The sequence below is a fragment of the Tachypleus tridentatus genome, chromosome 1 (assembly GCF_004210375.1).
Source record: "Tachypleus tridentatus isolate NWPU-2018 chromosome 1, ASM421037v1, whole genome shotgun sequence".
In the NCBI taxonomy this organism is placed as follows: domain Eukaryota; kingdom Metazoa; phylum Arthropoda; class Merostomata; order Xiphosura; family Limulidae; genus Tachypleus; species Tachypleus tridentatus.
In genome coordinates, this window is record NC_134825.1 from 69057889 (window position 1) to 69073503 (window position 15615).

The 15615-nt window shown below is 32.3% G+C and overlaps 1 protein-coding gene across 2 annotated transcripts in view; it reads right to left on the minus strand.

Annotated features, from left to right (window-relative positions):
• Nucleotides 1–10965, minus strand: part of LOC143251487 (hypoxia-inducible factor 1-alpha-like) — a 72069-nt gene extending 61104 nt beyond the window's left edge. The window contains exons 1-2 of one of the 2 annotated variants that reach the window (XM_076502779.1): nt 10347–10959; nt 8828–8985 (exon numbers count right to left, since the gene is read on the minus strand). Coding sequence is in view for 1 of the 2 variants with exons in the window: in XM_076502778.1 (XP_076358893.1) it covers nt 10347–10384 (38 nt within the window). In the remaining variant the exon portion in view is untranslated. Of the gene's footprint in view, nt 1–8827; nt 8986–10346 lie in introns of both variants that reach the window. The other variant, XM_076502778.1, reaches the window with a different exon arrangement.
• Nucleotides 10966–15615: the final 4650 nt, after the last annotated feature.

Genomic DNA, 15615 nt, shown 5'->3' on the forward strand with positions numbered 1-15615 from the left:
CAAACTGTACAAAATGCATGACTGTCACTGACTTTTGATGCAATAACTGGATATTTTGCACTACTCTTTCCTAAATTTTTTTATTCACAGTTTTAGTCCTTTTAGATTTGCCAGAAACAAGACAATCTGGTGAATGAGGCCTCTTTTTTTTCCCATCTTGTGAACGATCGCATTGGCGTTTCTATGCTGCTTAGAAAACGAGAAATACCCATCTATGTGAGCATTGATTGGCTGATAAGCACTGATAATGTAACTATGGGTTCTCCCACAAGAGAAGAGCTGCAAGAATTATTCTAGGGATGGAAAGGTTATATTAATTGGATAGTTTTATGTATCGTTTTTCCCTTGAGAAAGGGAGGATTAGGGCAGACATTATAGAAGCTTGCATTATTATCCTTGGGGATTCATAAGATTAAGGCATTTTGTTTTGTTTGTACTGGATTGTGAAGACAGCGACGTAAGAGAACACAAGTTTAGACAAGCCTGTCTTGTCAAAATATAGTTGAAGTTTTATTTGTTTTAATAGGGTAATCAGCTTGAATACAAGTTGCTTTTAACATTAGCATAGCTGCTACATTACTCAAGTTTAAAAGGGGAGTTGATAATTTTCTGAAAAATAGATGAATTTTAAATTTGCTTGTGATATAGATATACAAAAAGAGTCTGTTTATAACAGTTCTAGATTTTTTTCTTTTTTTTTTACTATTAATAATAATGGTTTTTGGATTAAGAAAATGTTCTACAAAATATCAGGTTTTAACATTTTGTTAGTGCTTAATTATTTTTCCAGGGCACATAATTGTTTCTTCTATGATTTGGTTAAGACTCTTTTACTGTTTCATATTTAACAAGCATATAATTTTTTCTTCTGGTTTTCGTTAGTTTCCTGCTACTTGATATTTTACAAGTCAGAAGTACTTTTAAGGAATGTGATTTAAACTTTCATCTTATGCTTAATTTTATTGATCTACAATACTTACTAAACCAATTGACCATAATTAGTGTCATGAATTACCTTCTGTTGATAAATTTATATTCTACCTTACCATGCATTTTCATAATCATTATATTCCTTACAATTGCTAGTTAAAATACAGTAATTATACAGTTAATTTTAGTTTTAACATAAAATATATATAGAAACAATTTATGTAAAATAGCAGACAAGCAGATTGGTATGTTAAATGTGTTTTTTTCACAGAAACCTTTTTTTTTCCTTGTTGCTTTCCATTATAGGAAGTTTTTTTTAATTGATTTTTAGAATAAGTTTAATACTATTGTTTTCAGAATAACTTGTAAAGTTTTATATTTTTTTCATGTACCCTTTTACATGTCCAACTTTTTCCTGTTAAACAAGACAACTGAGGGGTTATGATGAAGTGTTAATAAACTCATAACACCATGTTAAAAATGTTTGAACTTATTTTGTACTCATTAAACATGTAGGTATGTTGACTAGTTGCTATATTTTTGGAACTTTGAATTGAATTAATTTTACATGTAATACACAAGAATGAAATTCAAAACATGGATAAAGCTGTTAAACATTTAGTGAATTTTTAAAGTTATTTTTTTTAACTCTTGCCAAGTAAAGAGAAATGCCAAAAGGCTAAAAAAATTGTTACGTGTTGAAACTTAAGGTGGTTACAAATGAGTACTTTGTTGAATGAGCACATGGTGATAATCCTGGGAGTGTACCAACAGACTCTGACCCCCTTGCATGGAAACTGTGTTGCAAAAAGCAGAAGACAGGTTTTTTTACTAATGTTACCAAAGGCTCTTTGGCTGTATACTGTCTTAATTTTCCATCTTCTGCTTTTCTTAGCTATATGGTATTTTATTTTTCAACACTTCCATTTCCTTTTAATGTCACTGAAAACCTTTCATGGTTACCACCTTCACCTTAGTTTTCCAGAGAAGGTCAATATCCTGCAAGTAGGCTTGTACTAGATTTGATAAAGGGATTTCTCTTGCTAACTCGTCAGCCTGCCATGTACATCTAGATGATAGTCATCCCTTGCAGCTGTTTTACTTTCTGACTTGCGTATGTCGACCAGCCATTCTGAATTTCATGAAGCACTGCCTATGAGATAGTCACAAAGGTTATATTGGTGGCATTGCCTAATTGTGATTTGTTGCTTTTAGCACGAAGAGGAGAGCTTGCTTTATGGCCTCCAGCCCTATACTTGTGGGAAGCTTGAATATTCTATCAGATTTATGCAGAATGCCATTTCTTTGTAGGACAAGGAATATCCAACCATGGTGTAGGAATACAGAGATGCCAATCATTACGATTTTGGTGTATACATTACAACTATACGCTCATACAGCCAAATATTACGACTTGTTGCAACTCCCAAATTATTATATATTGTATAGGTCTCTACATAATGTTAACCACAAATACTTACAAAACTACATCAGTAACATGGGTAAATCCAGGATTCTGTAAGAGGGCAGACTGGGGAGGGGGCAACTACATCTTAACTCATATGTATAAATTTATATTGCTTTCATTGTTTACCTGTGCATTTACAATACTAGTAACAAAACTAACTAAAAATCCTATGAAAATATTGTATTTTTCTCATAAAAACTGTGGCAAATGTGGTCAGACATTTATGTTAACTGAACTTCGTAAAATATGTGCAAGTGAAAGAAATATGCAAAACTTTTCTGCATACAAATAAAACAGGTAAAGCACTAACTGCTATTGACTAGCATTGATAGAAATGTGATAAAGACACTAGTAAGTTTATGAAACATTAATTGTAAAAGCATCATAAAATTAACTTACATAAACACATGAGCACACAAACTGCAAACCCTTATAATGCTTATCATGAATCTCACACACAGATATAAAAAGATTGTTTTTTTTTAAATAAACAATCAATAACAGCATCAGCTCTTTAACTTTAATGTGTGGAAAAAGCCAATGTTTTGAAAATTTACCATGACAACATTTAACAAAATAATCAGTTACTGTCTAAAGCCACAAAGAAGACTGCTATTAACTTCAGCTGCACTGACTTGTGAAAACCTAAAAAAAAAAAAGCTTTTTTAGTAATTAATATACCAATAAAATAAAAAGACCAATTTCTTTCTGGTACTATGTGCTTGTATAAGAATATGCTTTTCTTAATAATGTTTTTACAAAAAAAGGAAGAAGGGGGAGTCCAGACTCCTTTAACACCCCCCTCTAGAACTACATTTGAATAATAATCTGTTCTAAAAAAGTGAAATAAATTAGCTGGAGAAATAGGATATGGCATGAGAAAATGCAAAGCAGGTTTAATTTCAGTAAATGTGAAAGTGTATGACTACCTGCCATATGAATATTTACCAAGCCTGCACTTAACCTGCATTAAGTGCATCTGCCACAACTCATAGTCCATTTGAAACACCAACCACCCTATTAGAAGAAGTGAAATTGTCTTAACTAACTGTAACTCCCACTTTTCAAAAAGAAACATATTTATGTGCCTCCAGTTACTACAATTTTCATCATTAAGCAAAACAAAGATGCATCAACATTATCAACTCCCTTAACAATCTTAAAGTAATCAGATCCCCTCTAATTTTCCTTTGTTTGAAAGGGAAAGCACTTTCAGATATCAGAACTTGTCCTTGGATAACAACATTTCCATCCCGAGTATTTTCACAGCCCTCCTTTGAACCACTTCCAACAATTCAAAACCAAAACACAACACTCCAAATGAGGCCTAAACAATAATCTATGTAACAAAATTATAACCTCTCTAGACTTGTGTTCATTTTTTCTGTAGGTACAACTGAAATTCCTATTTACTATTTCAAGCAACAGAACACTGCTTGAATGGCTTAAGACTATTCAACCAAAACTCCTAGATCCTTTTCTTCAATAATGCTATTAGGTTATTCCCTTCAAAATAACTTATGATAACCCACATTATCTTGCTTAATTATAACTTGCACAATTAAATACTACATAACCAAATGTGGGTGTGTACATCAAACAGCAGTTTCCCACCTTCTCCCAACAAATTGATGATAATCTCTTTCCAGTAACTTAAAATATTCATTCCAGAACTTATTGTTTGAGCTGCATACACAATATCTGAAGCAACTATTCACAGATTTTCCTATTGCATTACGTTTTTAAGCACAAGTAGTAAACATACCAATGATAACAACTTCAATGGAGATAGACTAACAAGTGAACTGTATGTAATTAATTGCTGTGTATTCTAAGGTATTGCTTCCACATCATACATGTCATTGGCCACAATAAGTGTCTGCTTTAGGGAATATGTATTAAAACTACAATTAAAAATGGAATTTTACATTTTAAATGAATAACAAAAAGTTCTGTCTGTAAATATGTCTCTTTTTACTGACTGAAAGCTTAAAAAATGGGTAGTTATAGATCATTACAAGCTCTCTGAGCAATTATACAGGTTTTAGAGATTAAGCTCCTAAAAAACAGGTTTCATGTTTCACAAAGAGCCTTGCATGGTGTTCATCAGCCTGGAATGTGAACAAAGCTTTATTGGCATAGTTCAAGTATGGTAAAGTGTACTACATTAATTGCATATATGAAGTTTGAGTTACAGGCCTATATGTATAATTTTGGTATAGTGTTGCTGTATGTATGAACTATTTTTAACAGTTCATTTTACCATCCAAGTACACTCATTTAAAAATATATGAAATAATTAAAAATTTATAAACAATATTTTATAAAAGTCTAGCAAATTCATTTGTCATGATATTGCAAAAGTATTACACTAAGCAAGACTTAACTGTGTTAACACAAATAACACTGATTGGGCATTATATATATTTTATTAATCAAACAATTAAACAAACAGCATATTCTTCCTTCTTTTTAAATTGTTATATTCAGTTGAATAAATATGGAAGAAATGTGCAAGTAGATAACTAATACCAGTCATTTTGGACATTCTAGTCTTTCAATTATAGTTAAAATTCATGTGTTATTTGAGTGAAATATCTGAATAAAAAAAACGCACATTGAGTTTTTTTTCTTTCTCAACACAAACAGTATTTAAACTATACATAAATACTCATATTTTCAACACTGATCCCAATTTGTTTTAAGTATACCCAGCCAAAATAACCATTTTTTTCCAGAAACATACAACACAAGTATTAAAATCTAGCTGAATAGTTAACCTAAAATAACTTTCAGTTTAAACAAACAGAAAGGTTCATCTACATGTCAATATTTATCTGATCATTCTAAATTAACTTCTTGTCCTACTGTCTGCAGAACTAAACACAAAAAATCTGATTCCACAATTTTATCAATTCCCCTCATGACTTTGAGTACTTCAATTAAGTGATCCCTGTGAACCTCTCCTTTCCAAAAAAACAAACAAGTTATGAGATAAAGTCATCCTCTTACGATAACATATATCCCTAAAATAAATCTAAGTCCTTCCAAGGGTGGGGGTCCATAGGGGTAAAAATGTACAAAATACAATAAATGAGGTCTAACAAGCAACTACAAAAACAAAACCATATACTTTTTATACATATAGTCAATATTCCTATAATATTACATACATATATAATGTTTACAAGTTGCAAAAGGACTAAAGGTTTAAGAGTAATATCAACCAACACCATAGCCCCTTTTTCTCATCCACACTATAAGGAGGATTTCCAAGTAAATTAGGTGTAAGATAGGATAACCACACTTATTCTTGCACTTAATCAAATGAAAATTGCCATGTGCTTGTCCAACTAACCAATTCATGTGATCCTTTCTATAAAATCATAACATCTTCACTGCAACCTGCCAGACCTTAAATATGTTTTTATATTATAAGTATATGTTTACCAATTTTCTGTCATTACACAAATGAAGAATACAGGAGTTCCCATTATAGATTTATAATGTAAACACATAATATTTCTTTGAATAATTTCTTTCTGTCATTAACTTATCCATCTAATGAAAGCACATATTGCTAAAAACTAATTTTTACCTGTTAAAAATATGAGATTTGCTACAACAAATGTTTTAGCTCAAGGAAAAAGATTAAGCTGGAAAGGTAGATAAGCTCAAATACTCATTAACTACATGTGAAGAAATTCAATACATGACATAAAAATAACCTTGATTTCATGATACTTAACACTTTCAAACATAACAGTTGTTTAAAGCAGTTGTCAAAACTCTTCAAAATTAAAATAAAACTAAAGTTGGTTGCTGTAATAAGTGATTAAATGAAAAGTATGAAACATCTCAAGATTAAGTATCACACAGTTATCATCAATAACTACCTCTTCACCTCTGAAAGGTCATTGGTAGGGAAAACCAACTCTGCAAAAAACCTATCTCCACTTGAACACATTTCCAATTTAACCAACACCTGATCCACCATGAACTGCTACCCAGCAGATAACAGGAAGGAGGAAAGCCCTGATTGGATAAAATCTCTGGTTCAAAACCTGGCAGAACTGAGCATTTTTCAGCTAGTTTGTGATAGGAAGGATGCCAACAAGTGCACGTGAAAGAACCAATTTAGATAATCTCAATACCACAAAGCATTAAAGATAGGCAGTAATACCTGCTTGCTTTAACTCGTGCATGCTCAAGATTGTAAGGTCTGGGACAAACATATTTATGAAACAAAAGACCACTGGCGATGACTACTAGCAATGCAATACAACATCCCATCTCTACAATGTGCGTAACCTAATCCTGAGACATAACTATTTCAACATACATGATATTTACACAGATATACACAAACATCTGGAATTGTCGATCAGGTTTAAGATAGGAAGAAGTACAATGTAACTGACATCAAGCATGGTTACAGGAAGCACACTGCAGGTTCTCAAAATAAAAACAAAATCTGATTAGACTACTTACTATAGAGTAGGGTCCACAAAACACTAGGAAGAAAGGTCCCAGTAAATAAAAAAGTAACAAAAACATAGTAAAGAAAAATTAAATCTGTAATGTAAAGGAAAATATTGAAAAATTTGTAAACAAAAACAAGCAAACTGCTGCATAGTTATTTACATGTAGATATGCAGAAGCAGAAAATGGAAGGCTAACAGCATTGAAAATTTGTACTAATAGAGGGTAGTACTGAGAAAACCTATTTTGTGAATTAAGATACTGTATTGGAAAGAACTTTTTAATAACTACTTGTTCATTGAAAATCACATTTAAGAATGCATAATCTACATGTTTGACAAGGTTTATGTTTACAGAATGAGCAACAAGAATCAATAGCTCAGTGTTTACATTGTGCAAAAGTATAGCTTACAAAATAGCTTTAAACAATACAATGAAAACATCTTCATCCTTAAAGATGATATTCAGTACCTAATTCTTCCCTCAGTGCATCAACATTTGTACAGAAATAAAACATATCTTACATGCTTTCATGGGAATTATGAATTTGATGGCAACTGTGGTAAACTGAAACTTATTCCTGGAGCTAATAAGTTCCATTGCTGTAAGTGAGCCAAGAAGATCCCCCATGATGCTTTGACAGAGATAAGTCATAAATCAGATAATTCAGTTCTTGTGGTGTAGTCAGATGAGGAAGTTTATGTTGAGGTGCCACAGGTATAGAATTACTAGATGAAGAGAATTAATTGTCTTTTTTGCAGTATAACTTCCATTTTCCAATTTGCTGATGGATGTTGCACTGAAAAACCATTCCCATTAAATACTTGTTTCAAAGCAAATGCAATATCTGAATATTTAACACATTGTTAGTTTTGCCTAAATATCCAGACATTGGTCATGGAAAACAAAAGTCAGTTAGATGATCTTTGGGTTCATGTCATATCCTGAGACCACAAATAGCATACTTGATCCATTCTTATTCAATCACTGTGTCAAGCCAGTTGTGCAAGCCATAGAACATTACTGGGTCCCAATATTTCTTTTATCCCTAACTTTGCACCCAAAATAGTAATAATAAGTGATCCTTATCTTAGTAAATGTATAATATATTTTCAACAAATGTAACAAACTGTTTGGGTGATTTACCCATCAAACTTAATTCCACTAAGTTGATAGCACGATATTTCACATAGTGCAGATAAAATACTGAAATATTACAATAAACTAATTTGTGATATTACAGCAACTAAACTTTTGAAATCAGCTATATCAATACAAATCACTTGAGTTTTCTCCAGTAGTAAAACATTTGTTGTCCAGTGTAATAATTCAAGGTTCTTGTTTTTCAATTTTAAGGAAACAAGTTTTACTTTCTGAACAAGAACAGAGTTTTTCAGATAATGTACATAATTGTTTGCTTCCTCAGACCATTAAAAGCTGCAAAATATTGTTATAGGCCTTCCAGCTACTAGTGGCAAAGATTTGGTTAGAAATAATGTTAACATGAACAACTCAGTACTGATGATCGTACTATTATTACTTTGATTATATGTAGACATAATAGTGGAATAAACATAACACTACAGACAACAGAGGAGAATATAGTCATTCAAGGCTGTCCTTATATGCATGTTCCTGAGAAAATATAAAAATTTCAAACCACCTTTTAATCAGGAAATCATTATTAAAGCTGTGCAATTAGTGGTATTCAATAATCAATTAACTGTCATGTTCATTAGTTTATTGCCACAAACTGTGACACTACTCCATTAAGTTGAATAAGTTGTAATTAATACAAAATACTAAGAAGTCATGATAATATTTTGATTGCTTGAGTAACTAGAATAATAAAAAATATAGTGATAACAGAAAACAACAGTTTTGATTAAATCAGCTATTTTACATAATGATAAAAGTTGCAACTCATTCACATATTAAAGTACTGACCTATACTAGTGTGGACAGTAACTCATTCCATACTTTAAATCACCTTGTTGGTAAAATAAAACTGTTTTGGCTGAACCCTTGCCTGTTCTTTTCAAAATCTTTAGCATGCACTTTCTTTCAGCACAAAGAAATCAGAGGCCTTTATTCTATCAATCTCCCTGAAAATACTGTAAACTTTGAAAAACTACCTGTTACCATTCTTTTCTCAAAATATTATCCAACATCCATAACAAAACCCTTCCATCAAACATAAATTTATAAATTTAATAATTATTTCCCTATCAATATCATTAATGTAATTACGGGAAAAAAGCAAATGTTCATGCACCAACCTCTGTGCATTTAACAAGACTTCTTCACTGACCATATGCTTTCCTCAATTTAGACACCCTTAAATCTATTTAACTAGACCTTCCTTCTACGTGGCACCTTATCAAAGCATTCAAAATTCTAACTGCACCAGTCATACCTTTTCCTCCATCCAGGTAAGTAAAATTAAAATTACACACTATAAATCCAGTATTTCCATTAAGTAAATCCAGATGGACTTTTACAAGTCCTTTTATAAGTTTGAGAATATTATATTTTACTATATAATTTTTGCAAAACACCTTTTCTCAGATTAAATTTTTCCACTACAGAAATAAAACCAACTAAACTGATATTTTTAAGAGTAACTCTCAGCACTGTCTTTAAAAAAAATAACATCAGTAACACCAAAATCATCACACACCTGTAAAAAACTGTATGATAAACTTATGAATATGAAAACTTCTCTTTCATATCTTAGTGTTGACCTTTTAAAAACCCAGAGGAAATATTGTGTGGTCCCATCATCATTTTACTTTTAATCTACCAAATTTTTTTAACTTTTATCTAATAAAATTTTATTATACTGATTAAATTACCTCCACTACATTTTTTTTATTTATTTTTATGACAGTTCACTTCTACAAATCTCACAAGCATTTTAGTATTTTTCAACATCAGTAATTTCTATAAAAGGTGTGCAACTTTAAATGTATTAATATTTATGATTCAAGTTTCATTATATTTGTCACAACATTAATATAAATAGGAAAAATTATGTACATCTTATAAGTTACAACTTACAACTCCTTCACATAATCACTTGGAAGACTTAAGTTTATCACCTTAAAATTGATCACCTATAAATATGATTCCATTGTTTTTGTCTTTACTGGTCTATTGATAGAAATTTGAAATTCCAACATAATACAATTATAAACACACTTATTCACCATAACAAGAAATAGTTTTCAACTTAAAAATTTCTACAGAATATTATATTACCATATGTATTATTTAGCACTCGTGCAGGATACAATTTTCATAACTTTCTACTGTCATAATTTCATCTTCTAATAAGTTAATATGTATTTAAGCAACAAATATGTCAAAAAATCGAATATGCAATTGTGAAACTCGCGTAACAAAAAATAGTTAATTTTGAGGTAATTAGGCTTAACGATGACACAGTTAACGAAGTTTAGCTTACCTGCGTTTCTCCTTATTCACTCCAGGCATTAATGCCATGCTTTTCTTATTTAATTAAACCTACAGCCCCTTGAATATATAACGTAAAGGTTGTTGTGTAGATAAATAAATCCAAAAAATCCACAGAATAAATTAGTATCACAAAAATATCAGAAAATATTTAACAAGTTATCAATCTGAATTTCCTTTCACGATTTTCTACGTATACCACACCAACTGCCTGTTGAGTTTCCTTGGATCTCTCAGAATTCACATTCTACTGTCTCTAGCACTAGGCTTAACTTCTTCCTAGAAAATATACAAGTACTTTGACGTCATACTTAACGAATTTCTTATTGGTTGTAATTGAGGGTAGGAACAGCGCTAGGCAACAGAGAGTTGGGAATGATGACGTCGTAAATTTATTATGCAAAACAGACATTGAACACTTGAAATTCTTTCCACATGGTCGTATAACTAATATGACCAAAAAGAAAAGTTAATGTAAGTAATTAAAGAACAAATACTAAAATGTGTAATTCAAACTTCGCTTTCAGTTTGATAAAATATCATACTACTAAATATGCCTCTTTTCTTAAATGATAATAGTCAACTCGAATAACCACGAATGAACTATAGGCACATTTGTCTTTCTTGTCAGTTGATATTACTTGCGTCACGCTGATGATAAACAATTTGCCTTCTGTGTAGGTTTTTTCGCGACTTAGAACTAAGGGAACTGCATACAAATTGTTGGGTAGAAGCATAACGTATGTGTGCGTGTATTTTAGCACAAAGCTAAACTATGGGTATTCTACGCTCTATACATTGTGAAGAACAGAGCCCCGGATTTTAACATTGGAGGTCCGTAAACTTACTGCTGACACATCGATGGCCCAACAAAACAAAAATATATCGTTAAAACCGAAATGTAATATTTATTTTTCAACACTTACTTTGTTTATTATTTTATAAAATGTTACAAATCACAATGTATGGATGCATATATATCACTTTACAAATGCTTCTACAAAATTAACAACTGATATATACGCAGGTATATATCAATTATTTATTTTATGAAAAAAAATGTATTATGTCACCTCCATTGTGAGTTTTTTGTGTGTTATTGTAATAATTCACTGCTACAAGTATCATTACAGCTAGCATAATAGAAAAAAAAAAAAAAGGAAGATAAGACGATGACTCGTAAGCAAACTGGCATTCACACTATGTTAGTAGAAATAATTAAAAACGTATAAATTCAGATCTGTGCCATTTCAGCATATATATGGATATATCCACCTTTTCCAGTCCTCTTATGGTTGCCGTCGTTTTAACATCTTATGACAGTATTGCAAAGTTGTTTGATTTAGGTTGATTTTTGAATTTAGCGCAAAGCTACTCGAGGGCTATCTGCGCTAGCCGTCCATAATTTTGCAGTGTAATACTGGAGGAAAGGTAGCTAGTCATCACCACCCACCGCCAACTCTTGGGTTATTCTTTTACCAACGAATAATGGGATTGACCATATCATTATAAAGCCTCAAGGATGAAAGGACGAGCATGTTTGTTGGGACGGGGATTCAGTATTAAGATAACATACGAATTATTCAAACCATAAGAACTGTAATACGTTACATCTATAATAAAGAATAAGATTCATTGAACTTTATCGTAGGAAGTGTCCTTAGATGAGGCACTGTGATAATTAGTAACCCTAATAATATATATGTGATATTGCATCACAATGAAATTTATAATGGCGTTCGTTACAAGCTCAATATGAGTTTCTAGCAAGCAGATTGTATTTTTATACAATTACTTTATACTTTGCCGTATGCCGAAGACGAGAACTTTTGCTCAATACCAAAGCTAATGGCCCGGCATGACCAGGTGGTTAAGATGCTCGACACGTAATCCGAGGGTCGCGGGTTCGAATCCTCCTCACACCAAGCAGGCTCGCTCTTTCAGTCGTGGGAGCGTTATAATTTTTTCGGTCAATTCCACAATTCGTTGGCAAAAGAATAACCCAAGAGTTGGCGGTGGGTAATGATGACTAGCTGCCTTCCATCTACTCTTACACTGGTAAATTAGGGGCGGCTAGCGCAGATTGCCCTGGTGTAGCTTTGCGCGAAATTCAAACCAAACCAAAGCTAACTAGATCACCTAGGTCACAAAATAGAAAGTATTAGTTGAAACACTGCTTTATAAGTCAACGTTTCTAAAATGTCAAACATAATTTCTATTTGGGTCTTTAAAAACTGCATTATTGTGGACTATGTTTTTAATGTAAATATTTTTACTGTTGTTTGGCCACAGGAAGGTTAACATCATTTAATAAAAGTGTAACTTAACGCCCAATTTTTTCGAAGCTGTAAAACAATTTCAACAAAATAACATACGCAATACGCTGTAGTATGTGATTATTGACTAACGAATCTGTTAAAAAAATGCATGAACTGTAGACCTTAGATATCAAAGTACCGATACATTTAAATCTATCTTATTTTGAATTTTTTGTCAGTTTGTTTTAAGTGATTTTTCTTTTTATTTCTTTTAGATTACTGTTTTGGTTGGGTTTTGAATTTCGTGCAAAGGTACGCCAGATTGTTTTTGTTTTTGAATTTTGCGCAAAGCTACACGAGGGTTATCTGCGCTAGCTGTCCATAATTTAGAGGTATAAGACTAGAGGGAAGGCAGCTAGTCATCACCATCCACCGCCATCTCTTGGGATTCTCCTTTACCAACGAACAGTGGGATTGACCGTAACCTTATAACATCCCCATAGCTGAAAGAGCGAGCATGTTTGGTATGATGTGGATTCGAACCCGCGACCCTCACGTTACTAGTTGACTGTCTTAACTACATGGCCATGCCGGGCTACTACTGTTTTAACAGAACTTAGAGAGAGGTCACATTTAAGCTAGTGTAACTTTTCAATAAAGGTTTTTCATATTATCTCATCACCATTTTTACACCTCAAGACACTTGCTACTTTACTGTACTTTAATGTATTGTTTTTAGAGTGTTGTGACTTCTCACTCTCTCCTTTTTGAAATCAATCAACATTTGTTTCTCATCTTATTGTTTGCGTAAAGTACCCAATTGTGGATTAATAAATATATAATATAATGTAAAGCTTGATATCTTAGAGCCTCAGTTAGCAGATCTAACTGCCTAATATGAGGTACTTACTTATGCCAAAAAATATAATAGAGTAGTAAGAAAGGTTAAATTATGAAACCATGACCATAGGATATCGTGGTTGCAGAGTTCACAGTACCTTTTAGAGTGTGAACAGGATTGTTGAGTCTCTGATAAAGTACATAGACCAATAAAATATAGATATGGCTGTCTATACGGAAAGGCAAGTATATGATGTGGCAGACGATGAGTTGGGAGCTGAGGCCAAGTAATCTGCTGGATCTTGGATATAATGTGAGTAGTCCTTGCTGTCCAACAAGACCACACTTGACTAGCACTAATAGAAGAGCACAACACAAATGCATATAGCCTGTGAAATGTGTACAAGAAATTGGAAGTGCAACAAGATATTCTTTACTGTAGAAATCACTGGTGCTTCAGCTAATGGTCTTCAGAACAATGTGGCAAAAATACTTTGGATTTTGCTTAACACAAAACCTGAAAAACACCAAGGTGTAATCTGAAATAGCCCCTGAAATTGGGCTATCTTTCAACAGTGGTTCTTCTGGCTATGAGCGAGTCAAAATATTCAGCACTGGTGTGAATTATCGATATAAGGTATGTGCTACCCACATGATAAACTGGCCAAGACAGGATAAACTTCAATAAAATTTTAAGGCTTAGTGAAGACGATAACTCTTATTATTGTTAATCCACTGTCAGAGACTGCAAGAATTCATCACTGCCTACTTATCTTTGGTTATTTCACAAAGTGGGCAGAAGCTTATCCATTGATTGATATGGTAATACAAGTTATTACAGATGTATTAATTGAAAACTAGATAGTATAGTTCAAAACACTGGAAGACATTTACATGGATATTAAACAACCAACTGTTTGATGAGTTCTCTCCAGTGTTCTCATAAGTATGAAAGTTGGTTAAGACCAATAATAGTAGACACACACGAATTTGCCTAACAACAACTTGGAAAATTAGCATGATTACAAAAGATTATAATTAGAGAGTGGAAGAAATGGCTGCTACAGTGTGGAGACTGGATGTTGTTGTGGTACATGCTAACTGCCTGAAAGCAGCTTGATTCTTGCTAGATTGGTCTGTATCTGATACTCTTGTACGTTTGTCCTCTAAATTATGAATTTAGCATGTGAAATACGATATTGTGTCCATACATTATAGACGAGTTATTGATTAGGAGATTGGTAGGAAACCTCGTCCTTGTCTAGGACATCTCGAATATTCTATACCTGCTTAATGAAGGAGAAACTGCAGATACTTTCCTGAAAATCTCTAATGAGCTAGATGGGGAGTTGTAGGAAGATGCAACTATCAGTCGAAACTAACAGACGAAATACCATCATCTGGGTCCTAAGTGATAAGGATAGAACTGATCACTGATTATCAAAGCTAAGAAAATAGTTAATTCGTAGAACAAATAATTAAAAAAAATGTCATTCAACGTTTTCTTAACTACTGAGTAGTAAGGTCTGGTAGAATTCATGTTTTGTGACTACTATTTGATTATCAAAGATAAGATGGCTCATTGGAAGACTACTTAACAAAAGAGTGTAACAAACACCTTGCTTTCCGAACTCTGAGGGTAACATGAAGTACTCTGTACGTATTACATAGTATGACTGCTGCATGATGATTGACAGTTAGTACAATCACTTATCTGCAAGATATTTAATTTGCAATATTTTGTATTTCATTTGTGTTAGTTTCGTGACTAAGTGTGCCTTCTGCCTTCCACCTCTTAAGTGCAGATGGAAGATGGGTTTAATGGTTTCGTGTATTTTTCATTTTTTTTTACTAATATTCTCATTCCTTAACACACGCTCTTCTCCTAAACATATTTTCGTTTTTCTTCTTTTTAATTTTTATTAATTCGTAGTAAAAACACTGTAATATTAATCTGTTCTAATAATATTAATTTTAGTAATGCCATCAATAACATTTTTTAAAATTAAGTCGTCATGCAAGTGATATATTAGATTTGTTTCCACATGATTATTAACTGGAAATTTATTCTGATTACAAATTATTTTAACTCAGACTAAAGATGATAAACAAGACAACAAAAATCCTGTACAATGATGAATTCATTAAAACAGTAAGATCTGC